The sequence below is a fragment of the Ceratotherium simum genome, chromosome 15 (assembly GCF_057802395.1).
Source record: "Ceratotherium simum simum isolate JZ-2026a chromosome 15, ASM5780239v1, whole genome shotgun sequence".
Classification (NCBI taxonomy): domain Eukaryota; kingdom Metazoa; phylum Chordata; class Mammalia; order Perissodactyla; family Rhinocerotidae; genus Ceratotherium; species Ceratotherium simum.
In genome coordinates this window covers 14,338,769-14,366,498 of record NC_141914.1, presented here as the reverse complement: position 1 = coordinate 14,366,498, position 27,730 = coordinate 14,338,769, and the positions used below count along the sequence as shown (strand labels likewise).

The following is a 27,730-nucleotide window of genomic DNA, read 5'->3' as shown; positions in this document are numbered from 1 at the left end:
CTAAAGAAAACCACCAAACCACAAGGGAAGAGAACAAGAGAAGAAGAAAGGAACAGAGAAGAGCTAGTAAAACACCCAGAAAAATAGTAACAAAATAGCAATCAATACATACTTCTCAATAGCTCCTTCAAATGTCAGTGGACTAAATGCTCCAGTCAAAAGGCATAAGGTGGCTGATTGGATAAAAAACCCAAGACCCATATATATGCTGCATGCAAGAGACACACTTCTGACCTAAAGACACTCACAAACTGAAAGTGAAGGGACAGAAAAAGATACTTCATGCAAATGGCAATGAAAAGAAAGCTGGGGTAGCAATACTTATGTCAGACAAAATAGACTTTAAAACAAAAACTGCAACAAGAGACAAAGAAGGGCACTACATAATGATCAAGGGAATAATCCAACAAGAGGATATAACACTTGTAAATATCTATGCACCCAACATAGGAGCACCTAAACATATAAAGCAGTTATTAACAGACATACAAAGAGGAATAGACAGTAACACAACAATAGTTGGGGACTGTAACACTCCACTTACACCAATGGATAGATCATCCAAACAGAAGATGAATAAGGAAACATTGGCCTTAAATGGCACACTAGACCAGATGGACTTAGTAGATATAAGCAGAATATTCCATCCAAAAACCAAAGAATACACATTCTTTTCAAATGCACGTGGAACATTCTCCAGGACTGATCAAATTTTAGGTCACAAAACAAGTCTCCATAAATTTAAGAAGATTGAAATAATACAAAGCATCTTTTCTGACCACAGCGGTATGAAACTAGAAATCAACTATAGGAAGAAATTCAGAAAAGCCACAAATATGTGGAGATTAAACAACATGCTACTGAACAATGATTGGGTCAATGAAGAAATCAAAGGAGAAATAAAAAAATACCTGGAGACAAATGAAAATGAAAATACGACATGCCAGAATTTATGGGATACAGCAAAAGTAGTTCTAAGAGGGAAGTTTATAGCAATGCAGGCCTATTTCAACAAACAAGAAAAATGTCAAACAATCTAACAGTGCACCTAAAGGAACTGGAAAAAGAAGAACAAACAAAGCCCCAAATCAACAGAAGGAGGGAAATAATAAAAGTCAACATAAATAAATAAAATAGAGACTAAAAAAAAATAGAAAAAATCAATGAAACCAAGAGCTGGTTCTTTGAAAAGATAAACAAAATTCACATACCTTTAGCTAGACTCACCAAGAAATAAAGAGAAAAGTCTCAAATAAATAAATTCAGAAATGAAAGAGGAGAAATTACAATGGACACCTCATAAATACTAAAGATTATAAGAGAATACTACCAAAAGCTATATGCCAACAAATTCAATAATCTAGAAGAAATGGATAAATTCTTAGGAGCATACAACCTTCCAAAACTGAATCAAGAAGAAATAGAGAATTTGAATAGACCAATCACCAGTAAGGAGAGCAAAACAGTAATCAAAAACTTCCCCAAAAATAAAAGTCCAGGACCAGATGGCTTCCCTGGTGAATTCTACCAAACATTCAAAGAAGTCTTAATACCTGTCCTTCTCAAACTCTTCCAAAAAATTAAAGATGAGGGGAAGCTTCCTAATTCATTCTATGAAGCCAACATTACCCTGAAACCAAAACCAGACAGGGACGACACAAAAAAAAGAAAATTATAGGCCAGTATCACTGATGAACATCGACGCAAAAATAGTCAACAAAATACTAGCAAATGGAATAAAACAATACATTAAAAAGGTTATATACCATGATCAGGTGGGATTTATTCGAGGGATGGAGGGATGGTTCAACATCCACAAATCAATCAACGTGATACACCATATTAACAAAATGAAGAATAAAAAATCACATGATCATCTCAATAGAGGCAGAGAAAGCATTTAACAAGATACAGCATCCATTTATGATAACTCTGAATAAAATGGTTGTAGAAGAAAAGTACTTCAACATAATAAAGGCCATATATGACAGACTCACAGCTAATATCATTCTCAATGGTGAAAAACTTGAAAGCTATCTCTCTAAGAACAGGAACCAGACAAGGATGCCCACTTTTTCCACTCCTATTTAACATATTATTGAAGTCCTAGCCAGAGCAATCAGGCAAGAAAAAGAAATAAAAGGGATCCAAATTAGAAAGGAAGAAGTGAAACTGTCACTATTTGCAGATGACGTGACTTTATATACAGAAAATCCTAAAGAATCCACCAAAAAACTTTTAGAAATAATAAACAAATACAGTAAAGTTGCAGGATACAAAATGAACATACAAAAATCAGTTGCATTTCTATACACTAACAGCAAAGTAGCAGAAAGAGAATTTAAGAATACGATCCCATTTAAAATTGCAACAAAAAGAATAAAATACCTAGGCATAAATTTAACCAAAGAGGTGAAAGATCTGTACACTGAAAACTATAGAACATTATTGAAAGATATTGAAGAAGACACAAAGAAATGGAAAGATATTCCGTGCTCTTGGATTGGAAGAATAAACTTAGATAAAATGTCCATACTTCCTAAAGCAGTATATAGATTCAACACAATCCCTATCAAAGTTCCAACATCATTTTTTACAGAAGTAGAACAAAGAATCTTAAAATTTACATGGAACAACAAAAGATCTCGAATAGCCAAAGGAATCCTGAGAAAAAAGAACAAAGCTGGAGGTACCATATTCTCTGATTTCAAAATATACCACAAAGCTATAGTAACCAAAACAGCATAGTACTGGCACAAAAACAGACATGCAGATCAATGGAACAGAATCGAGAGCCCGGAAATAAACCGACACGTCTATGGACAGCTAATTTTCGACAAGGGAGCCAAGAACATACAATGGAGAAAGGAAAGTCTCTTCAATAAATAGTGTTGGGAAAACTGGACAGCCACATGCAAAAAAATGAAAGTAGACCATCATCTTACATCATACACAAAAATTAACTCAAAGTGGATAAAGACTTGAATGTAAGACCTGAAACCATGAAACTTCTAGAAATATAGGCAGTACACTCTTTGACATTGGTCTTAGCAACATATTTTCAAGTACCATGTCTGACTGGGCAAGGGAAACAATAGAAAGAATAAACAAATGGGACTACATAAAATGAAAAAACTTCTGCACAGCAAAGGGAACCATCAACAAAATGAAAAGACAACCTAACAACTGGGAGAATATATTTGCAAACCATATATCTGATAATTGGTTAATCGCCAAAATACATAAAGAACCCATACATCTCAACAACAAAAAAACTAATAACCCAATTAAAAAACTTGCAAAAGACCTGAACAAACATTTCTCCAAAGAAGATATATAGATGGCCAACAAGCACATGAACAAAGATGTTCAACATCATTAACTATCAGGGAAATGCAAATCAAAATTACAATAAGATGTCACCTCACTCCTGTCAGAATGGCTACAATTAACATGACAGGAAACAACGAGTGTTGGCGAGGATGTGGAGGGAAGGGAACTCTCATACACAGCTGGTGGGAGTGCAAACTGGCACAGCCACTCTGGAAAACAGTGTGGAGATTCCTCAAAAAATAAAGAATAGAACTACCATATGATCCAGCTATTCCACTGCTGGGTATTTTTCCAAAGAACATGACAACACAAATGTGTAAAGAGACATGTACCCCTATGTTCATTGCAGCGTTATTCACAATAGCCAAGACTTGGAAGCAACCTAGGTGCTCATCAAGGGATGAATGGATAAAGAAGATGTGGTATATATATGTACAATGGAAAACTACTCAGCCATAAGAAATGATGAAATCTGGCCATCTGTGACAACATGGATGGACCTTGAGGACATTATGCTAAGCGAAATAAGTCAGAGGGAGAAAGTCAAACCCAAATGATCTCATTCATAAGTAGAAGATAAAAACAACAACAAACAATCACATAAAGACAGAGATTGGACTGGTGGTTACCAGGAGGAAGGGGGTAGGGAGGAGGGTGAAAGGGGTGATTAAGCACATATGTGTGGTGATGGATTCTAATTAGTCTTTGGGTGATGAATATGATGTAGTCTATACAGAAATTGAAATATAATGATGTACACCTGAAATTTATATAATGTTATAAACCAATATACTGCAATAAAAAAATTAAACTACAATATCCACTTTGGAAAAGTATCGAGTTATTTTTCTTTTTTTTTTTTTTTAATAATTTATTTATTTATTTATTTTTTCCCCCAAAGCCCCAGTAGATAGTTGTATGTCATAGCTTCACATCCTTCTAGTTGCTGTATGTGGGACACGGCCTCAGCATGGCCGGAGAAGCGGTGCGTCGGTGCGCGCCCGGGATCCAACCCGGCCGCCAGCAGCGGAGCACGCACACTTAACTGCTAAGCCACGGGGCCGGCCCCTCGAGTTACTTTTCTAATTACGGCTTTAAGATTTTGTTTTAATCTGTTAAAAAAATTAGGTTGGAAGGGTGTTGAGAGAGGTGAAGAGAAAGGAGTTTCCAGCTGATTGATTCAACATGTCTGAAAATACTTAAGTAACGTAAAGGGAAAACTTCGAGAGCAAGAATATATTAAAATTAAGTCCTTTAGTAAGCTGAAGAAATGAGCAGTTCTTGTATCAATTGCTCCCACAGGAGAGAGGTCTTCCTGAAGAACGCCTGTTTATAGAATCCTCAGTAAAATAGAGTTGGCTACCTCCAATGATTCATGCTTCACTAAAACAATACACTTCTAAAAGCTCATCCACTCCTTCATTTAGGTATCCAGTTTTCAGAATGCGTTTAACATTGGCTACTCCATCTGCCATTCTCCTGGGAGTCGCTTAGCAGAATTATGTTGCTATTGTCTTTTAACTGATTGAAATATTCTGTGTTCTTCAAGGCACCATCACATTTGTTAAATACAAGAGTTAATTTTCCTTTAAATCTTTTGAGAACACATTTTCACCAAAATCCATGAATGAACACTACTGTGATAGTTCAGTGATAAACACTAGCTTGAAGGATAACCTCCTTTAGTACATCACTATTATCAGCCAAATATATGAACATAAGATACTGTGTTGTTGGAGTTTCTCAAACTCTTATATCCTTCCTTGAGCATAACTTCGGTTTCTTCCACAATTTCTGTTTTTTTTTTTTTTTTTGTGAGGAAGATCTGCCCTGAGCTAACATCCATGCCAATCCTCCTCTTTTTGCTGAGGAAGACCAGCCTTGAGCTAACATCTATTGCCAATCCTCCTCCTTTTTTTCCCCAAAGCCCCAGTAGACAGTTGTATGTCATAGTTGCACATCTTTCTAGTTGCTGTATGTGGGACGCTGCCTCAGCATGGCCTGACAAGCAGTGTGTTTGTGCGCGCCCGGCATCCAAACCTGGGCTGCGAGTAGTGGAGCGCGTGCACTTAACTGCTAAGACACGGGGCCGGCCCCCACCATTTCTTTAAATTTAGCTTTTGGTAAAGTTTGTTCAACAAGGAAACTATATGACTTAGTATACCATTCTACCATAAAAGGGTACTCCAATTCTATGGTAAAAACAAGATCAACTTTGATAGCATAGTATTTTTTCCTTTAGTTGCAAAAATTTTTTTTGACATTCATCTGTAACCAGTTTACTGTTGTCAATAATGTTATGACATGTTAGGCATCTTTTCCCTTTGTAGGAAAATCTACTTCATGTCATATCAGTCTGTGATTATCTGAAGTTTTGCAGTCCATCTTTTGATAAAACCACAGATGATTTCTTTTACTCTTATAGGGTTCTTAATGCACACTGAACTCATCTGGAATTTTGCATCAGTTTTACATGTATACTCTTTTTCTTGGTTATCCAATTTTCCTTAGGGCATTCTGAGTTCTTCTGTCCTTAATTTTGTCCTAGAACAACAGCATAGGTGACAAGCAGTGTCCAGAGATGCAGGGCTTAGACACAGGTCTCTCAATGATCCTGGTGTTTTGCTCCGTTTTTCTCTTCAGGGTGAATATGTACTGGGTCAGCACCACCCCTTCCACCGGAAAACATACTGGCACTCGCTACCATGTCCACCATTGCCACGACCACCTCCTCCATAGATGGGACCCTCATGCTCTTCCTGACCATGAGAAGACGACACTCATGAGCTTTGGTAGTGCAGGGCTTGTGTTCTAGCCATGGAGAAACCCATGAAGCCCCCAGAAATTGTCTTTTTAATTGAAGATGGATTTTTAAATCAGAGGAATAAATCTTTAATTTGAGACTGACCTAATCAGGAATGATGTAACCGAATGGGAGGAGAACAGTGTTTTAGAGAAGAGGAAAATGAAATGAGATGGGATCTGAGACAGAGAAGATTTTAGAATTTGAGGACAAGAATGATGAGTTTAGAGAATGGGTGTCCCAGCCAACAGGGGACAGAGGGAAGGCAGATTATTAGTGGGTTTATTTCACCAGAAATCCATCCATTATCACTCCTTTCCTGCTTTGAACATTTCATAAATCCATTGAAATAAACACACTGGAAGAAAAAGAATCCCACTACCAATGCCTCTCACCAGTCTTGCCAAATGCATCATCTAATATTGGATGTCACATTACAGTCCAATCCAACGTGTAGAAACGTGTTTCAAAAACAGCTTGGGAGTGAGCAATCAATATTAACTTGTTGGACCCTAATGTGTTTTTGTGAATGATTACAAATAGAGCAACTCCTTGCAGGGAATTTTTTCTCTAAGGTTATGGATAAAAAATGGCAACTAGTTAAGATCTTCCTACTTTTGCATAAGTAAGAATGTGGGTTTTCATTGCCAGGAAAAAAAGCATTTGTTGGGTTTTAGAGTCCCTTCCTAGATTTCACAATTTCTAAGGCTATTTTTGTGGTAAGAATGATAAAGAGATATCTGAGGATAAACGAAGTTTTCAAGTGGGAAAGGACAGAAAATACCAAGGATTACAATAGCTTATTTCATTATGAAATCTACTAAAAAGACCAAGAATATACTTGTGTAAATTATAAAGCACTTTCAAGCAAGACTCTTTCGGTTTTTCAGTTTCTGGGGCAGAAAGTATCTGGGTAGGCTCTAACGCTTCACATAATATTGTGATAAATTAAAAAAAAAAAAGCAAACAAACAAAAAGTTAAAAAATTTCAATTAAGCAGATCATTGCTTTTCACTGTGTGTGTGTACATGTGTGTATGTGTGTGTTTTCTTCTTTATCCTTGACCATATGTACACATATCCTTTCAAGCATTCAACAAATATTTGCTGAGCACCTACTGAATGCCTGCTACTGTTACAGACATTAGGATACCTCAGTGAACAGACAGGAAAAGATTTAGGTCCCTGTTCTTGTGCATCTTACATTCTAGTATAATTTCAATGAACAATCAAATAAATAAAATAAACAAAGGAAAACATCAGACCCTAAGTGTTATGCTGAGAGTTAAAATATAGGATAATTCATATATAATCATAGCATAGATTTAAATTGGAGTTCAGCTTTTTCCTTTAACATTGTCCAATAAACTTTCATTCCCATTGCTGCATAATTTTTCTCCTATAACCAGAAAGTATTAATTCATTTAGCTATTCAATAATATTCATTGAGCACTAACTATATGCCAGACATTATCTTAGGCACTGGGAATACAAGTAAACAAAAAAGATTTCGTGGAACTTGTATTATAGCATCAAGAATAAAGGATGACAAACTAGCGTAGGTTAAGTAGAGTTTCAGCATAGTTTATTACAAACAATGTTATGTTAACACCATATAGGATAAATGTTAATCTATTAAGTACAGCCTTTCATCTCCAGTCTAACTAATGTTTTTATTCTCAATTTGTATCTGACTGGTAAAAATTTTCCAGCTTGTACCCTCATCTATATAATAAGATGTACCAGCTAGCTTAGTACATTATGGCTATTGTTTTGATTGCCATCATAATATTTCACTGAGTTATTATCTCATCCTATTCCACATTCTCTTATTATTGGACATGTTTTTGCTTAACACCCCTCACTGTCACTCATACACACAGATTTTTGGGTTGTCATAAATAACATTATAAATGTCTTTTCCATCTCCCATTCCTTGTATTCCCATTCAAAAGCAAATGCTGTTTTGAATATTACATTTATTATTCACTTACTTATACAATTTTAAAACTTTTATCACATATTATGTCTAAGCCATATGGTATTTGGTCATACTTGTTTTTAAATTTTATTAAAAAAATATCATGCCACACATTGTCATCTGGCATTTAGTTTTTTGACTCAACACAACGTTGTTAAGATTCATTCACATTGTTGTATGCAGCTGTCACTCCCTCATTTTTCATTGCTCTGTAATAGTTCATTATATGACTATACTACAATTTATTTATCTATTCTCCCTATACTACAATTTATTTATCTATTCTCCCTAGTATGGCTAGTTAGATTATTTACAGTTTTTGCTATTATGTATAGTGATTTTGCCCCAACAGATGTTTACATATCTCCTGGATACATGTCCTAATTTGTGTGTGTGTGTGTGTTGCATGGGGCGGTATATACCTAGGAGTAGAATTGCTGGGTTGCAGGAGACGAAAATGTTAAATTTTAAAACACAGTGCCAAAGTGGTGGAAAGTGATGGTGCCGATTTATACTCTCACCAGAAACATATAAGAACTCACATCAATCTACATCCTGTATAACATTTGGCAATTCCAGACTTCTTGATTTTTGCCAGTTGATCATGTGTAAAATGCTTATCTGATTCTAGGCTTCGTTTGCATTTCCTGATTGCTAGAGAGGCTGGGCATCTCTTTGAATGGTTTTTAGCCCCTTGTGTTTCATGTTTTGTGATGTGCTCATTTGTTCATTTTCTGATGCTTTTTGTCTTTTTCTAAATTGATTTGTAGGCATTCTTCATACAGTCTTCATATAAAGTTTTGATCCTTTGTCAACTATAAGTTCTTGATCCTTTTTGCAATTACATGTGTGGCAAATATCTTCTGGATTATATCTTGCCTTTTTTACTTTCTTTAAGGTGCCTTTTGATGAAAAGAATTTTCTTGATTTTATTGTATTCTATTTTTGCAAACTTTTTTATGGTTAGTGCTTTATGTCTCTTCTTTAAGCTCTTCCCTACCCGAAAGCCAGGAAGAAATTCATCTTTATTTTATTACATATTTTAATGTTTTGCTTTTGACACAAAAAAATCTCAAACTATATGGAGTTTATTTTTGTGTAATGTGTGTGGTAGGGTTACATTTTAATGCTTTTCTTCTTATAAATAATCAATGTTTCTAAGTCCACTTGCTGAACAGTCTCTTCTTTTCACAATAATCTGCCAAGCCACCTTTGACATACATCCAGGTTCCCCTCATTTGTGGATCTCTGTGTGTGCTCTCTCTTCTGATACCAAGAACTTGTCAGTTCTTGTAGTTGGGCACTGAGTTCACAGGTGTCTATTATATTATTAATATATTTCTTAAAAGACACATATTAAATTGTATTATAGAGGGTCATTCACAGACTAATGATGAAAGTGTGTTGTGAATTAAAGATTATGACTAATCCAAATGTGTGAAGGTCCATAAAAGAGAGAAAATCAATAAATAATGCTGCAAAGAACAATATTACATGTTCCTTTTCTCTATTTCCTAAGGACAAGTTCCCAGCCGTAAGATGACGGAGCCAGTGGGTTTAAGACTTTTAGATGTTTTTGATGTACAACTTAAATGCTTTCCAAAAGGGATGCACACATTTACTCTTGGTGGCGAAGGGCCTTGAGGTTAAGTTCAGAGTTCTGCACCTGTGGCATCCGGAGTCTTCTCTTTTCTGTGCTTCAGCCACATCCCTTGCCACTTCCCACCACACTGACCTTGTCTCACACCACTATGAGGCAGCATATTTCCTCATCAGACCCTGGCAAGACCTGTTCAAGCAGCATCAGCAGACACTGCTGCTAGTTGGCCAGATTAAGACTAACAAACCATTTCTGTGCCTCACACTGGGCTCCCTCTTTTCATTTTTATTAGTGTTTTCCATATTCTCGCTAGTTCATCTTTCCTCAGATACATTCATAGTTCCCTCTTTCATCTATATTAGTTATATCTTTACTCAGATGTCACCTTCCTCAGGAAGGCCTTTCAAGACCACCCTATCTAACATGGCGACCCACCCTCACTCTTGATTATCACTGTCTCCCTTCATTGCTTTATTTTTTCTATGACTGTTACTTATCACCATTTGTCTGACTCTCTTCCACCAGAATTTGGAACTTAGATCTGTTTTGTTCACAGATTTATCTCCAGCAACTATAACAATGCTTTCAACATGGTAGATGCTTTGTAAGCATTTGTTAATATGATTATGAACAAAGTGCATAGTAGTTGTACAATAGATGCACTGGATGACTGAATGAGGCCCGGAGGACTCCAAGGTTCTCACAGTTATACTTACGGTTTTTCGGGTCTTTCTCACTGGAGGTCCAGGAGTAGTTGAAGCTTTGGGTAGTCACATTGGAATTGCTGGCTGAAAGACAAATTTTCACAATCCAACCTTTCTAAAAAGCCATAATTTAGCTTTACCTTGATGTGCTGAATTTCTAGTCTATGTGGCTTCAGGGAAATGTGAAATTTAAAATATGCTTCCCTATGCAGGAACGCTAGCTGGTATACTAAGCAAAAGCTCTTATGTTTCATGCCAACTTGTCACTGATTTGCTTTCTTTTTCTGTTTTGTCACCAACTCAGATCACTGGGAGTATTGTCAAGATTACTTTAATATTAGCTTAAAATCCCACGACAAATGAAAGATAGAGTATAATAACAAGTCACCAACCCTTATTTTTAAGATTACAGTGTTTGTCACATCAATATATAGTCACCAGATTACAAATTGCCGCAGAGTAACTCAAAACCAAAATATCACCATCAAAATGAAAAAAATATAGCCTTTTGCCCAAACCTCAACATTATCGTAGCTGTAGTAAAACCTGTGAGTGTGTTGTCTCTTTGGAGTTGTATGAGGACAGCCTTGCCATACTCACCTTGTGGGCTGGTGTTTGGAGCCGACGAACTCTCATCTACAAGGGCTATTGAAGACGTAGCTGGATATCCTATTTTGAAAACAAAATTCTCAAATTTTTTAGGTATTTACATTCACACGTTTAACTACGCCACCACAATTAACAAGGGTGGCATGCAGAGGATGGAATATTAGAGTTGGAAAGATTATTGGTGAATACATAGTCTAATGCCTTCATCTTATAAATTATGAAACGGAGTCCAAAAGTACATGCCTGATATTCAACATCATTTATTTGATATTAACCCAGTTCTCCTAACTCCAAGTGTATTATAGTCATATTTTCAAAATATATTGTTTTAATGTCTACTGCATGCCAGACTCCATTCTACATGAAATGAACAGTGAAGACAACGTTCTCACCCTCACGGAACTTATCTTATAGTGAATTTTCACAATTGTCTATAATACTTGCACACTCTATATATGGTTTCATATTTTACTCAATTTTTAGCTTTCAAAATCACCTCCATCTTTATAATCCATCATTTCCCATTCTCTTCTTTCTTCTCTCCCCCCCCTCAAATGAAAGACTAGTTCATGTTCATTAGAAAATATCTCTGGGGATGAAGCAAGGTAGATTGAAGAATAAAAATATCCAACCACAGTCCACTGAAAACATGCTTATGTCTCTTGGGAAAACAAATTTTTAATATATTTTATTTATGTGTATTTCCCCTTTGTTCCAAAAATATATTTAAGGTGGCTTACATAAATATGCAATGCAAGATGATAAAAACAATGGATAGAAAGGAATAATAAGGGCAAGAAAAATATAATTAGAAAAAGTATGTTGAGTCCTATTGAAATTGAGTGGGGATAGTACACAAAATGCTTTTTTGATGTCGTGTACTCTTAGTAGATGTGGACCCAACATTTGGTCAGAACTTTCTAGTAACAATGCAAAGAAATAAAGAGTATATGTTATGCCATTGATGGCCATCACAGGATAAAAACAGTCAATTGCCAAGAGAAACACAGCTATTATTTTCATTGTGATTAAAAAGAAATTTCTCCCCAATATTTATAAAAAGCATACTGTATAATATGTACAATATTCTCAACAATATCTTTATAGTATGACATCTAATATGCTCATTCACCCTCAAGCTTTAGGAGTGAATGATGTCCCAGCTTCCCAGGTACCTCAGTTTTGGGAAAGAGCGTGCCTCAATAGAAAACACGAGTAACCAAACCTCTGAAATATATATATATAGGATAAATAAATAAATTGGCACTGTGATTTATGCATCTTTAAGTAGTTCTGTGGTGTAAGCCCTGACGGTTGTTTTTTTTAAATTTTTGGTAATGCAAGTGCCTGATTTAAGCTTTGATTGTCACGGCATCCACTTCAAAGAGGCATCCACTTCAACGATGGCTGTCTCAAATAAACACATTGCCAGGCACAGGACTGGATAAAGAACCAGGCTGCCTCCCTGCACTGAGGCTCCTTTGTTGTAGAGATCTTGGTTGATTTCAGTAACTGACCATTTGGAACACTTTCCTTTTTTCTCTCCTCGTACTTTTAATTCCTGCTCTTATGCTTTAAATTCACCAACAAAGAGTGAGACTGCGAAACTCTAAGCGCCCACCCTCAACCCCAATAAAAGCAGAAACAGGCCTGCACACGCTCTCTCTCTACCCGTGACCTTGCTGTGTGGCCCCAGGTGTGCTGTAATTTCCAGGTCCTGTAAGTAATAAAACTTTATTTTTTCAAAGTTTCCTAATGGCTATTGTTGAAGGGCATCTTGCAATCATAATAAAAATCACAAGGGCCAGCTCAACCACAGCATTGGTGATTGATAGGCTGAGACGGGCACAAAACAAGTTCACATTCAGAGATGATCAACAACAATTGTTTTGCAGTGAAGCCTACCAACGGACACCAAAGACATACCACACCCAGCTCCATGAATATAGTCAGATAGGGGGAGATGTGTTAGTGGCTGCCTCATATGATGCCGTCAGGAACTAAAATGGGCAGCCAGCATCAGGATGGGCAGAAAAAATGTTTTAAAGACAGGATATGCACAGCTTCATTTACACAATAAATACTTACTGAACACTCCGTGTGTACTAGAATTGCGGATGAAGTGAAGAGAAAGAGAAATTTCGACCTGCCCTCGTGGATTATACAGTTTAATGACAATAAAGGTCAGTGTGGCAGACTACTGGCTGATGACTCAATCCAGTCCTCTTCTTTCTGACCCAAACTATTTCTTAACCTCCTATGAAGTTAGGTATATGGCCACGTACTGAGTCCCAGTGAACGGAATGTGAGTGGGAGTGATTTCATTTCATTTCATTTAAAGGCCTGGCCTGTACAACCTCTCATGTATGATCCTCCATGATAGTGTGTACTATCCAGATATTATGATGCAGGGCGACTTAGAAGTCACAACTTAAAGGTGACAGAACTACCACCAGCCGGGGTCCTTGAATGACTGTGGAACAGAGCACCCAGCCACTGGCTTGGCCTCTCATTGGCTCTTTATGTAAGGATAAATGAACTCATACTATGTCAAGCATATATGACCAAAGTGAAATTTTGGAGTTTGTTGTTACTGCAGTTAGTTTCCCTTCCCTTAAAAACAGTAAAAACATAACTGCAGTACCAGATGCTAAGTGCTACACAGTGGACTGTAGGATTCTAGAGGAGGGAGATATAACCAAGACATGGGAGCTCAGGGAAGGCTTTCCAGAGGAAGCGACACAACAACTAGGCCTGAAGGATGATAGGAATTAGTAAGACAAGGTTGGAGTGGGAGGAAGGAAGAGGGGGAGCAAGGAGAAGAGTGCTCCAAGCAGTGTGAACAGAAAAGGTGCGAGAGGATAGAAGTCCGTTTAGAATGTTGGGTACTCGGTGCAAAGCAAAGGGATGAGGATGGAGAAGTAAGAAGGAGCCATATCCCAAAGACCGCATGGAGGAAATGACGTTCCACTGGTCCTTACAGGACGTGACAACACAGGGGTAGGTCAGTGGTGGCCCGGACTATACAGTGGAGGCTGTGGGACGAAAAGAAGTGGACAGGTTGAAAATGTGGACTTAACAGGGCTTGGTGAATGATCAGATGTAGGAAATAAGGAAGAAAGAGAAGTCAAAATAACTCCTAGTTTTCTGCTTGGGCAGCTTTTTGGATCATAGTATCGTTAACTGAGAAAATAAACAGAGAAGCAGTTTTGAAAGTGGTCAGAGGCACGAAGATGATTTAAATTCTGGATAGATTGATTCTGAGTGCACATGAGACATTCAATTCCAGCAGAGGGTTGACCATGTGAGTTTGAATTTTAGGAGTGAAACTGGCTGCAAAAACATATTTGTGAGACATGAGCATGTAGACAACGATTGGAGTAAGTGAGAGTACCAAGGAGGGTGGGTCCAGGGAGAAGAGAAGTGGATCTAGAAAGGGACAATGAGGAGTTCTTCCATATAAGAGACTGGCAGAAGTAAAGGAGATTGAAAAGGAGGAGCCAGAGAGGCAGGAAGAAAGCCAGGGACGTATGGTGTTAGAGGATCCAAGGCGACTGAGGGTTTCCAGAAGCAGAGCAAGTCAGTCCAATTCAGCAAACATTTGTTGGTGAACACTGTGTGCCAGATGCTGGGTCAGTGAAGTCAAATGCTGCCAAGAAGACAGATTTCCATATAGCTGTTGACTGCTAGGAAGCCATTGCATTAGACTCATCAACCTACATAAAGAGTCTAGGAGACGGATTTGCAAACGACTTGAAGATTTACAAAAGCAGTATAGATTAGCCATTAATGGCATAGATTCCAGAGCCAGACTCCTTGGGTTGAGTCTTGGCTTAGTTCTAAGTTACATGTAAGATCTTGGGAAAGTCAATTGACCTGTTTCTCTTCCTCAAATTCCTCACCTGTAAAATAACAGCACTTTTCTAGTGGGGTGATTGCAAAGATTGTGAGTCATACATACGAAGTGCTTAGAAGAGCGCCTGGCATAAGGTAAGTGATAGAAAGTAATCTTAGAAGCTATAAAATAGGTCAGTTCAGGTGTTGAAATACAAGCATATTCTAGCAACAGGCGATTTGCATCGCCCAACGAGTTCTACAATTGCCCCATTTCCTTTGGTCTTTCTAGAAGGAGGTTGATTGGAGGTAACCAATCCCTACTTCTCCAGGCTGGCCCAAATCAAGAACTACATTCCAAAATGCTCCACCAGAAAAGGGCTAATTGTCAGGAGTGAAGAGAGCGGCAGCTTGCTGAGGTATTAACTTTATGATGGGATAGTAATTTCTACTGGCAGAGTCATCTACAGTTCTCCTCTTTCACCTCCCTGAGCGACCAGTAGTTCAGATTCTTGCCCAGTAACTAACTTCTAACTCACTGCCTCCCACCACTCGTTAGAGACTCTAGTGATAGAAAAAAAATGCACAAAAAGACTCCCTAAAGAATGTGTGAAGCATTTGTAGATTAAGCCCAGATTGCCTCAAACTGAGTATTGGGATCACATTCCTGGTCATCCCAGCACTGCTCTTAGGCATTGAGCACTGGCATTTTCCCCCTGGCCCATCCTGGTGGGCAGTCTAAGCAGGGCTGCTGGGAGAAGTCAGCTAATTGTTCACTTGCTGTGAGAATGTTGCTGGGCTGTGCTCCACCACGCCCTCCACCACACAGGAAGTCTCTGCATCAAGAGCAGCTATGCTTCTCTTGGGCAACTGGTTCATCATAATTTTATGAACTTATGGATCACAGAGGGAATATGAATTTTATTTTTTTCCTTGAAATGGCTTTATCTTTGTCCCTACCTGCAGCAATTTCTTCAGTTACCTATTTTTAAATTTTTTGTATTGTTATGTATTTTTTAAGTTACCTCACATTCTTTTCGAAACAAAGCAAGGTAAAAAAAAAATACATAGAAGAAAACAAAAGACTAGCCATCTCATAGTTCTGTGAGATGCTATGAGATATGATGTGCTCTTTCTAATGAATAGAAGAAGAAAAGCTGAAGGAAGAAGCGAGAAGGGGAGGGGAAAAAGAAGAAAGATTCTATCCATGTTTTAAATGACTCTCAGAAGGATGAAAAGAATGGTCCCTTTGCTCTGGGACTCATTTCTCATGTAGGAGGAAGTGAGGCTTTCATTGTCAGTCAGCAATCTCTTATCTCTCCTCCTACAGACCAGCATCATTCATTCATTCATTCATTCATTCATTCTTCCTCCTCTCCTCCCCTCTCTTCCTCTCACTCTGAGAACTGGACTCCACAGTATTCACTGAGTGACTTAGTAAGTGAAAGCAGAAAGGACTGGTTTTAACAGAGGTGAGATGCTAACAATGGTGATGATGATGATGAAGAAAAAGAACAAGGAGGTAATCAGCAGAGAGCTTTGTATTTATTTGTAAGCTACGCTACCATCACCTAGAAATCTCAGGCTAATAAGCAACTGCCAGCAACCTTTTAAAATACCTCTTACTTACAAGCAACAGACATTTTCCCTAGCCAGTCCTATCGCCCCCACTGGGTGCTGGTGCTGGGTATTAGCTCCATGTGATGTGATTCTGGCAGGAATCACTGGAATCCTGATGACGTATGATAATGTGACTGGGAATTTCATTTGTATTAAAATGACTGATTGTTCTTTTCTGGAGTTCAGAAAATAATGTGACATAAATCCTTGCTTACTGCAGGTTTACTGCAGGAGAAGGAGAATTCATTCACTTGATTCCATCTAATGCGTGTTGTTCGTGGACCACATACGTGGGAGGAGGAACCCCAGGTCAGGCACGCATGCTGCCTTGGTCTTTGCGTTATGGTGTCTCTTGCCTGGATTAGATATCAGTGCTGCTCTATGCTTCCTCTCACCGGCAGGTCTGTGGAGTTTGTCAAGGGCTGAATTCGTGCTAATAAGCTTCTGGGAACAAAAGGATCAATGACACCCTGTCACTATCCCAAGGGAGCTGAAGGTCCTATCAGCCTTATTGGTCTCCAGCTGAATTTTGTTTGATTCTTGTCCTGAGGGTCTGTACCAGGTTGTATAGGTTATTGAAAGAATGATCCCTTTACCATGGGGTCTTGTTCATCAAGTAGAAGTCAGAGCTGAAGCCATTTAGAGAACTATCTAGTTCTCTAGATAAAATTCCACCCACTCCTCTTGGCTTTACATCACCGTTCAAGGTTAAGGCCCATTGGCATTCCATGATCCAGCCTCTAAAACATCTCTACATTGTCATCTCTTGCTACTCCCTGCCCACATTCTTTCATTTATTCACCCAGCAGGTGGGCACCTCCATCTTCCAGGCATTGTGCTTGGCATTGAGGATACAATGATCGGCTCCCCTGGAGTTTACTTTCGTGGAGAGTATGGACATCGACCAGAGAACTGCATAAACCAATCCAAATATGAGAACACATGAAAGAGGGAATAGCCTAGTCAGAGTCCCAGGAAAGCTTCCCTGACAAATGTAGTGGGGGAGTGGGGGCAGGCAAGGGGTGGTGGGAGCTTTCGGGGAGAGGACACAGCAAGTGCAAAGGCCTTGTGGATGGTCCCACACACCATGGTTTAGTAATAGCAATGTGTGGTACCTGTCTGTTCCAGGGCTGGGCCTTCACAAGCCCTCAAGGAGTGTTTGTTCTGTGTGTTGAACTGAACTGAGTGTGAGACTGTGGGGCGTTACCTGTCACAGTGCACACCCATGGCCTCAGCAGCAGCAGGACAGTGATCAAACTGTGGCACGCTGGTGGCAACAACACTGCTTGTTTCTCAGGGGTTTTTTGTTTTGTTTTTAAAAGAATCTCTTCCTAGACCCTGACTTGAAGATTCTCTAACTATAAGGGGACATACCTGACTATCCCTTGACATTAAGTAGAGCATTTTAAAAGAACTGTATTTACATTTTTCTTAGCCAAGTCTTTAAAAAAAATCATATTGATCATATATTTCACCATGTAAATAAGACAGCTTGCTTTTTATCTTTTCTGTTTCAAGGTCATGTTTAAACTCACACCACAGCAAACCCTCTTCAACATTCAATAGTTTGGTCTATATGACGACATACTATGTAGGCATACTATGTATGCTTTTTGTTGTTAAACCATGCAAGTGTCCAGAGACACATCATAATGACCTTGTTTCCAAGAAAGAAGAAGGGGTTTAGAAGAAAACACTACTTTGTACAAAACATCTTGCTTATATTAATTCATAAACTGCTATGAGATTAGATGAGAAGGTCTGAAATCTTCCTAGCCCATTTCTATTTCAATATTTAAAACATTTAATTTTTCACTAAAATTAAAAATTATCCCTTTATATTATCACTAGAAGTTCAATTAAGTCAGAAGACAGCTCTATTCAATTCTGAGTTGAATAGAGGAGACAGAAAAATGTTCTGTAAGAGCTAATTCTGGTTGGCTCCTCCTGACATTATGAAGCAGAACCGAATCTCAGCCTGGACTCCTGCCACATTCCCAGTGACTGTCCCTCTCACTGACGGAGAAGGGAAAGGCAGAGAAGTGTTAGAGGCCCCAGGGCGGGTTAATTTTGGGGAAATATCGAAATAGTCTCCTAATAATTTAAATTTTAAGGATCATTATTTTGGCCCTACTATGTGCCAAATAAAAGAGAAGTTGAGATGTGAGATAAGTGGAAGACAAAGGATAAAATGGTAACAAAAAAAAAATATTGATTTGGTAATTGCTTCCTCCTTCAAGGAATTAAAAAACACTTAAACGTATTGATTTATTTTGAGATTAATTTTGTTTGCTGGACTCTTCTTTTGATCACAGTGTTCTTCTCAGACTGCACCATGTGGGTCTTAGCTTTATAGCTGCTCTTTTTGCATTTTCACAGTTGATACTCATTAATAACCATATGAACTTGATAATATTACTCCTGCTTTTTAAGATAAGGAAACAGTAATAGAAAGGTGAAATGACTTGCCATGGGTTACAGAGTCAGTAGATGGCAGAGACAAGAGTTGAACACAAGCCTGTCTGACACCAAAGACTGTATTTGTTCCACCCTGGTAGCCTTATAAAGTGTAGCTAGCCTTGCTGCAGCATGCACCATCAGAACCAGGGCTTAGCTATGCATGAGCTCAATCATGGTTCCTAGCACACCACCACCCAGAAGAGAAGGCCTTTTATAGCTCATCATCATCTCTCAGCTTCCTGTCATAAGAACCCAGCCTTCAAGCCCTGACCGGGTGCCTTTTTCTTAACTCTTCCTTTGTTAATCTCTTCCTCCTTTGTACTTTTTAAAATATCCTTCACCCAAAAAGTATGTATTGAGTTATCAATACTCACTGTTAGCCACGTGTTATCACTGTTCTAGATGATGAAGACACATCAGCAGACAAAGCAGACAAAAATCCCTGCCCTCAAGGATTTACTTTCTTGTGGGGTGAAGCCAGACAAGGAAGTTACACAGGATGTTAAAAGATGCTATGGAGAAAAAGAAAGTGGGGAAAGGAGACGGGAAGTGAGATAAAGGGGGCTGCAGTTTTAAATGAGGTGGTCATGGAAAGCCTCATTGAGAAGGTGATATTTGAACAAAGATTGGGAGAAGATGAGGGTGTGAGCCATGTGGAATTCTGGGGGAACAATTTTCTAGGTAGGATAATTTGAAAAGGACCTGAAGTGGAGGAAACCCTGGAATGTTGGAGGAACAGCAAGGAAGCTAATTTGGGTGAAGCAAAGTGAGTAGTGGGGATATAATAAATTGGATATATCATGTGGCCTTTCAGACTAACTTTGGGAAAATGTCTATTAGGCCCTTTGCCCATTTTTTAATCAGATTGTTCATTGTTTTGCTATTGAGTTGAATGAGTTTCTTATATATTTAGAATTTTAACCCTTAACAGATAGATGGTTTGCAAACATTTTCTCCCAATCTGTAGGTTACCTTTTCATTTTGTTGATTGTTTCCTTTGCTGTACAGAAGTTTTTTAGTTTGATGTAGTACACTTGCTTATTTTTGCTTTTATTTCCTGAGCTTTTGGTGTAATATCCAAAAAAGCATTGCCAAGGCCAATGCCAAGGAGCTTTTTCCTCTATGTTTTCTTCGAAGAGTTTTATGATTTCAGGTCTTATGTTTAAATTTTTAATTTATTTTGAGGTGATTTTTGTGTATGGTGTAAGATAAGGGTCCAATTTCATTCTTTTGCATGTGGATATCCAGTTTCCCAGCACCATTTATTGAAGAGATTATTCTTCCTCATTGTGTATTCTTGGCGCCCCTGTTCAAATTGAGTTGATTGTATATGCTTGGGTTTATTTCCGGGCATGCTATTCTGTTCCATTGGTCTATGTGTCTATTTTTATGCCAATACCATACTGTTTTGATTACTATAGCTTTGTAATATAATTTGAAATCAGGAAGTGTGATGTCTCCAACTCTGTTTTTTCCCAAGATTGCTTTGGCTATTTGGTATCTCTTGTGGTTCCATATGAAATTTAGGATTGTATTTTCTATTTTTGTGAAAAATACCATTATAATTTTGATAGAGACTGCATTGAATCTGTATATTGCTTTGGGTAGTATGGACATTTTAACAATATTAATTCTTGCAGTCCATAAACATGGGATATCTTTCCATTGATTTGTATCTTCTTCAATTTCTCACATCAACATTTTATAGTTTTTGGTGTACAGATCTTTTACCTCCTTGGTTAAATTTATTCCTAAATATTTTATTCCTTTTGATGCTACTGTAAATGGAATTTTTTTCTTGATTTCCTTTTTGGATAGATCATTGTTCGTGTCACTGAATTTCTTTTAAAAGCTGCATTTAATGGATAATGCAGAACAGAATTTTCAAATGGAACCTCTTTTACCTCCATTTCAGATGAGTTCTCAAAGGCTAAAAAGATATTACAGGGAAAGTCATCTTCACTTCTAAGGCAGAGTTCTAGACCACCTATGAAGAACATGTGATGGCAGAGTGGAGTGGGTTCTGTCGGCTCTGGTCCATCATCAACACCGAGGCTCTGTAAGGGGGTGGAAGCATCTCGGGTGAGGGTTTCTTTGGAGAGAACTGTCAGGGGTCTGGGTGTCAGGCTCCTTCTCATGGGAGAGAGAAAGAAGATTCTGCCCTTTTACCTTAGCCCAAGTGAGGTGTAGTTTTAAGAGAATCATTCAGGGCTTTGTCTGGAGTTTGGGACAAAGGGGACCAGTGTCTGACTCAGGCTGAAGAGGCTACTTTGGGATCCTGTGCTTGGTTAACACTGCTGAATGAGCATAGAGGAGGGAGATCCTGGGGAAGAGGAGCACTTCTCCCAAACAGAAGGCCAAGGTGCATGTTTTCCCAGACAAAACATGATGCCATGAAAAGATATCTCACCCAGAAAGAACACCTAGAGGAAGAAAGCAGACTCCAAGTGGGACAGACCTCTAGAAGCTCACAGACTGCAGTTGGAGTAAGCAGAAGGGAGGAGAGGTGTGGCCTGCACCAGGGGGCCAGCAGCCACAAGCTGGGAAATCTGCCAAAGTGCCCCATGAAGTCAAGATGGCAATTTTTATTCTCCCCATACAAAGGGCACCTAAATCAGATTACTGCCAGCCTGACAAGGAAGGTCTTTCCTCACCTACCCTCTTTTCCCATCTGTGACCCCCTAAGAGAGATCCAAGCCAACAACTAGGAGTGGAGGAGAAGATGGGGCCAGGAAATCACAAGGACGTCTTCCACATCTCTCCTCCACCCCCCACAAACATAAAACATACAACCACACATCCCAGGCTTCTGCAACTGAAGTGGACCCATGCTCAGGGAGGGAGGAGGGGGAGAAGTTCTGGATTGAATTAACTTTTGCAAGTTTTGACATTACATCTGACAAGCCTTTTTAATTATTGACACAAGTCTGTTCTCGTGGCCAAAAGGGGCCAGACAACATTTATTATGTGAAAAAGCCAAGGAATCTGCCTCAAATTCCTTTCAGAGGCCAGAAAGAAATTATTCAATAGAGCTCATTTGGACAGAGAATGATGGGAAAAAGAAAATTATTTTTTGCTAACCTACCCAGTCCAGCTTATTTACTCAACCAAATACAAAGGTAAAAGTTATTTGTAAGTTCAAGCTGGTGCTGTCTGAGTGATCTGGTTAATCAAGCTCAATTATGCAAGAATTTGCCTTATTCCTATGTAAAATTGAACCTGAAAATTTAACTTATTTTCTCAAATAGTGATATTTTCACTTGACCTTGCAGTCTATTGACACAGCATCTATCGGCATAGCTATATGTAATTGTCTCCTCAACAAACATGTAATTGTACCCCATCAATTCACCTACAGAACAAAAAGCCTTTAAAACCATAGCAACTCTAAGTAGCGAACTGCACTTATAAGAATATAGGCCATGAACTGCATCTAAAGACATCTGAGTCAGCCTCATCAACCCCGATGTCTGGATAAGGTAGATATTGATCTTCGGGCCAGCGTAAAGGAGACTTGTGGTGTGAGGTCCTAATCTCTGCCGCAGACTCTGTTTCCCATGGGAGGCAGATTGTTTGGGGAGCATGTGCTTCCTGAATGGCTAAAGGCAGTGTGCGTTGCTGGATGACTGGTCTAGAAAGGGTTTTCAGGACTCCCTTGGGGGAAGATGACAGTAAGCAGGACCGAGCTCATTACACACCATGTGAAGCATTTGTAGACACTCAATAAGTATGAAATGAACTGAAAAAATAAGTCATCCAAAAGCTTTTCCCCAGAGATACCTCGCCTCAAAGGGGGAAAACTGAATAAACAAATACCCAATGTAAACCAGTCACCAAGAAGGCTACCTTTGACTTATGGGTGACAGGTGTGGAAAAAAATGAGACACTCTTTGACAACCTGCATGTGTGCCCCAGGTGAAAGGTGGTGAGGAAGAGGCAATGACCAGAAGGTCCTAGGATTCAAGGGAGAGCACCCTGACGTGGGGGATCTTGAGGCTGACTCAAATGTGTTTAAGTGTAGCTGATGGCCTATATTCTTCCGTGATTCCACCTCCCCATCCCCCAGCACTCACTCACTTCTTTTACTTTTTGGTGCCTGGATATGTATGATAAAGGAAGAAGCTATCAGACAGCAAAGGAGCTGTTCTGACACTTGAAGACAGGCATGGCATGACCAGCAAAGGTGTCAGAAGTTGCTGTCACAAACAAATCACAAGTCTTCTCACTGCCTTGCAGACTTTCTCTGGGATTCCCCTCTTAACTTTAGAACCTAATATCCAGGCCTACAACTCATCTTCTGATCTGCTTGCTCATGTGATGTGTATTTTATAATCTCATCCAATGCCATGTCTTCCAGGTTGATCCCTCACTCGTTTCTGATGTGCTTCCTCATAAGTCAGTAGTTTCGTTGCATCCCCAGGGCAGCTGCTCCCTTCAGTCTGTACCCTTCAGTGTCTGATCCCCCACTCGCCAAGGATCAGGTGTGCTCACCTGGGGAACTGGCCAATGGTTAGAGTCAGACTGGGCCTGGTATTTTACTCCAAGTGTCCAGGAGTAGAAAGATCCAGACTGTCAGGACCAGCTCAGTTTTTAGAGAGGGCCAAATATCAAAATCAATGTCATCAAGTCCAAGGGTCATGCACAGACATAAAAACAGGAGGCAGAGCCAAAGGGTCCGTGGACAGTGAAATGGGAGGCATTTGGGTCCTGCTAGATCGTAGGCTCTGTGCGACTGGGGCCCTGCCTATCTTGTTCATCACTGTATCCCAGCACCTCAAACATTCCTGGCACATGGTAGGCACTCGATGTTTATTTGTTGAATAAATGAATGTTTTGGATGATTGCCACAATCGAGGCTGGCATTTCTGAGGCCTGCTCTTTCAGGCTACATAACCTGTAGCCAATTCCTAGCCAGTGAGTTAGAAGGCACAGGGCGTTCCTGCTCCTCAGGGCAGTGGAAGCCCCTGAATTATGCCAGTATTGCCCCACCCTAGATTCGTCAGTTGTCTCTGATTGTTCCACGTGGGCTTGTCTCATCTTGTCACTTAGCTTGTCAGCCTCATGTCTTTTCCTAGGACAGTCTGCAAATGCAGCTGGGACTCAGCAAACAGCAATTAGTTCAGGTTGAATTGAGTTGGGCTTCCCTGGGTAACTCCTGCAGTTTGTTATGAGTCTACTCATATGAGTATGAGTCTACTCCTCTACTCAAAGAGTACTGTTTTCATTATCTTCTACATTTGTTTAAAAAATATCCTTTCGCTGAGGAAAAAAAGAATGTGAATTGGATGTTTGCAGCAAGATATGTAGGTTAATAATTATGACTGAATTACATAGTTCATTACATCTTAGAGTTTGGAAGGAAACCATAGACTTTTTCTAGAAGTTGGTTTTCATACATGTCCCATCTAGTTTTCTTTCTTAAAAGAACACAAGGGTGAATCTTACCAGATTCTGAGGGAGCCAGTCATCATGTGATTTCACAATTACTCTCCAGAATGCCAAGACAAAATATGGATTTTTCAGTAGTAATCCAGTGATTATTCTAAGAAGATAAGTTCTTTTTTTAAGATATAATCAGCCATTGATTAGACATGTTTTTTGATCTCTAAAAATCAGACTGAAAATTGTTCCATATATAACCTACTGTTACTATCTTGACAGAGGTCCAGATTTTGTAAAGTGAGAAATAGCTACTCTTAGTATACCTGCACCTTGATCAAAAACTGGGTTTCTCAACCTTGGCACTGTTGACATTTTAGACTAGATAATTCTTTGTGGCGGAGGCCATCCTGTCCTGTTTTGTGTAATGTTGAGCAGCATCCTTGGCCTCTACATACTAGATGCTAGTGGCACACCCCTCCTCCCATGTAGGAACCAAAAATGTCCCCAGGCACTGCCAAATGTCCCTAAGAGGGAAGGGGGCAGATTCACCCTGGTGAGAATAGCCAATCTAAAACAGTCCTGAGGTCCAATGTGGTCAGAATTCATTGTAAGGGGATCTTTTGATTCTCCAGAAATGTCCCAACTATATCACCTTAGTGAGATAATAGATCAGGTAGCATTTTTTCTGCTTTTTAACAAATACATTTATTGGACTATGCTCTCTTTTCCTCTCTAATACTAGAGCTATATTAGATTGTAGGCTCCTTAAGGGTGACAACTGTCCTTTCCTTCTCCTTGAATTTCTTCACAGAAATAAGAGTGGCGTTTGGTCTGAGGGAAGCACTTAATGTAGATCAACTAACCCCACAGACAACTCTGCTAGTAGAAATACAGATCAATTGGCAGAGTGTATATGTCATGATGGTGTGATCTTTTTCTTTTTTCTTCACTGTTATATTCCCAGCACCTAGAAGAGCATCTGGTACATAATAAATACTCACTAAATATTTGGTAAATGAATTATGTCACTTCCTTTCTAAAAAACATGTTTAATGTGGTCCCTGCCCCATTTCCTAAGGGATAACATTTAGAATCCTTAGGCTAGAACTTAAGGCTCTCTTTACTCTGCATTTCCCAACTTTCGTCGCCGCTTCTCTGCTACCCAATCCCACCCCTCTGACCCAAGCTTAGCTACTAATATCTTCTCAAATTCCCATGAACATCTTTGTCAATGCACAACTGCTCACTTTGTCCTCTTTGTTTAGAATGTTTTTCAAGCTCTCACCTGAATCAAATAAAGACAACACACACTTCAAGGATCAGCTTATTTCATCTCTTTTAGGTCACATCTGACTCCACGAACCCACAGGGACCTTTCCTAACTCTTAAGCCTAAGACTTACTGGTCTGTCCTTCTCCCTGAGCATTTTAATTCTATAAGATACAGCACCTTTCACCCTATGATTTTGAATTATCATTTTCATGAGTGCATGTCATCTCTCTCCAAGTACACTGCAACCTTTTTGAAGGCAAGACAAATTACCATCTTTTTTCTTTAACAGCATAGAATCTATTAAATGACATCTACATAGTGAAGGAACATTATTCTCATTAAATCTTTTATTCATTCACTTATTCAACTAATATTTTTTTGCTTGTCTACTCTGTGCTGGACATGTGCTAGGAGGCAAAACAAATATGCTCTCTGTCCTCATGAAGTGTTTAGATCATTTGGAGAAAGCACGGTATCTAATGTGGTAAGGGCTAGATTTAGGGTCAGAAGACATTTGTGTGAGTACTAAGTTTGCCACTTAGTAGCTGTGTGATCATTTAAGCTCTCAGCATCTCAGTGTCCCCATTTAGAAAATGGGAATGATAACACTTGCTCTGTTTAGCTCTCATAATAATGAAGATTAAACCACGTTGAATTTTAGGTGCAAATATTTTCTAAGTGACAAGATATGGTAGTTTTAATTTGTTCACAAATTCTTTGATACTCTTCCCTTCAGGAAGTGGAGCCTAATTCTCCTCCTCTTGAGTATGAGCTGGGCTTAGTGACTCGCTTCTGACAGAGAGAATAAAGCAAAAGTAGTGGTGTGCAATTTTGGAGACAAGGTCATAAAAAGGTAATGTGGCTTTTGTCTTGAATTACTTGGTCTGGGGGAAGCAGCTGCAATATTGTGAGCAGCCCTACGGTGGGGCTAATGTGTGAGGAACTGAGGCCTCCTGCCAACACGCTGCAGGTTGGAAGCAGAACCCTCAGCCCCAGTCAAGCCTTCAGATGACTGAAGCCCCAGTCAACAGCTTGACTACAACCTCATGAAAGAACCTGAGCCACACCAGCCAGCTAAGCTGCTCCTGGATTTCTCACAGCTAGAAGCCATGTGAGACAATATATGTTCAATAAATTGCCAAGTTTTGGGGTAATTTGTTATGTAGTAGTAGACAACTAATAGAGTACTATAGAAATTGAAGATATTATTTTTGAATGTTAATATTTGTTGAATAAAGAATATCATAATCTACTGTGGTTTATTGCTGAATAATGAATTAGAAGTAGGAAAAAAACAAGCTTAAAAAAATACAAAAGTACAAAACCTTAAGAACTAGGAAAAATCAGATGGATGTAAAACTACTTCTGGGGGATTTGCAGGCATTCCTCACTCTGCCACACGCTTCATTTTCTGAGAGGTATCAACCTGTGACAGTGACTGCAGGCTATATGCTAAAGGCTGGAGGCTAAAGGAATCGTGAATTCCTGCTGACTGCTTTTGTGTTACTCCATTTTCAGTTCTCATTCTGAGCTGAAATTGACAGTTTTAATTAAATAAAAAATGAAAACTGTCCTTCTACTCTATCTAGAATATACATTTTTTGAATTTGAGAAAGTCGCCATGGTTCTTTGTTAAACACAATGGCCATGGACCTGGGAATTTGTGATTTGTTTGCATCAATACCAACTTCTGAAAGTCACTGCTATCCCTTCGCCATAGGAACACTCACCCAGCCTGACCTCCATTACTAACAATGCCACTTGGAGGCTGAATTCGTGCTCCCCACCAGTCAACTTTGTCAAAATTAATTTGAACCAGAACAAATTTAAAACTGTCTACCTACCTCTGGTCCACAGGATCCCCATTTACAATCAATTTCTTAAACACCCCATTGAGAACACGGCTGTGGAGAGGGACTATCAATTTATTAACCTATTTAATAATAAATACAGAATTTAAATTTCTCACTGAATGTTTATTGACCCTGATTTTGCCAGGGCTTCAAGCGAAGGACTTTGGAAGCTGGTTAACTCTTGGAATCCATGAGAATAGTACTTAATATGTTTATCTAAAATGTCATGGAGTAGAAAAGGGCATGAATCATACAATATTTTCTGAAATTTTTTTAAATC

The 27,730-nt window shown here is 39.0% G+C and overlaps 1 protein-coding gene and 1 pseudogene across 2 annotated transcripts in view; both read right to left on the bottom strand.

Moving 5' to 3' along the window:
- CD96 (CD96 molecule) overlaps positions 1 to 27,730 on the bottom strand; it is a 91,918-nt gene that overhangs the window by 13,644 nt on the left and 50,544 nt on the right. For both annotated transcript variants that reach the window (XM_087439577.1, XM_087439576.1), the window contains 2 exons: positions 11,021 to 11,089; positions 10,433 to 10,504 (listed from right to left, as the gene is read on the bottom strand). In XM_087439577.1, the coding sequence (XP_087295703.1) occupies positions 10,433 to 10,504; positions 11,021 to 11,089 (141 nt within the window). The remainder of the gene's footprint in view (positions 1 to 10,432; positions 10,505 to 11,020; positions 11,090 to 27,730) is intronic.
- LOC101395442 (cytosolic 5'-nucleotidase 3A-like) lies at positions 4,664 to 6,070 on the bottom strand (annotated as a pseudogene).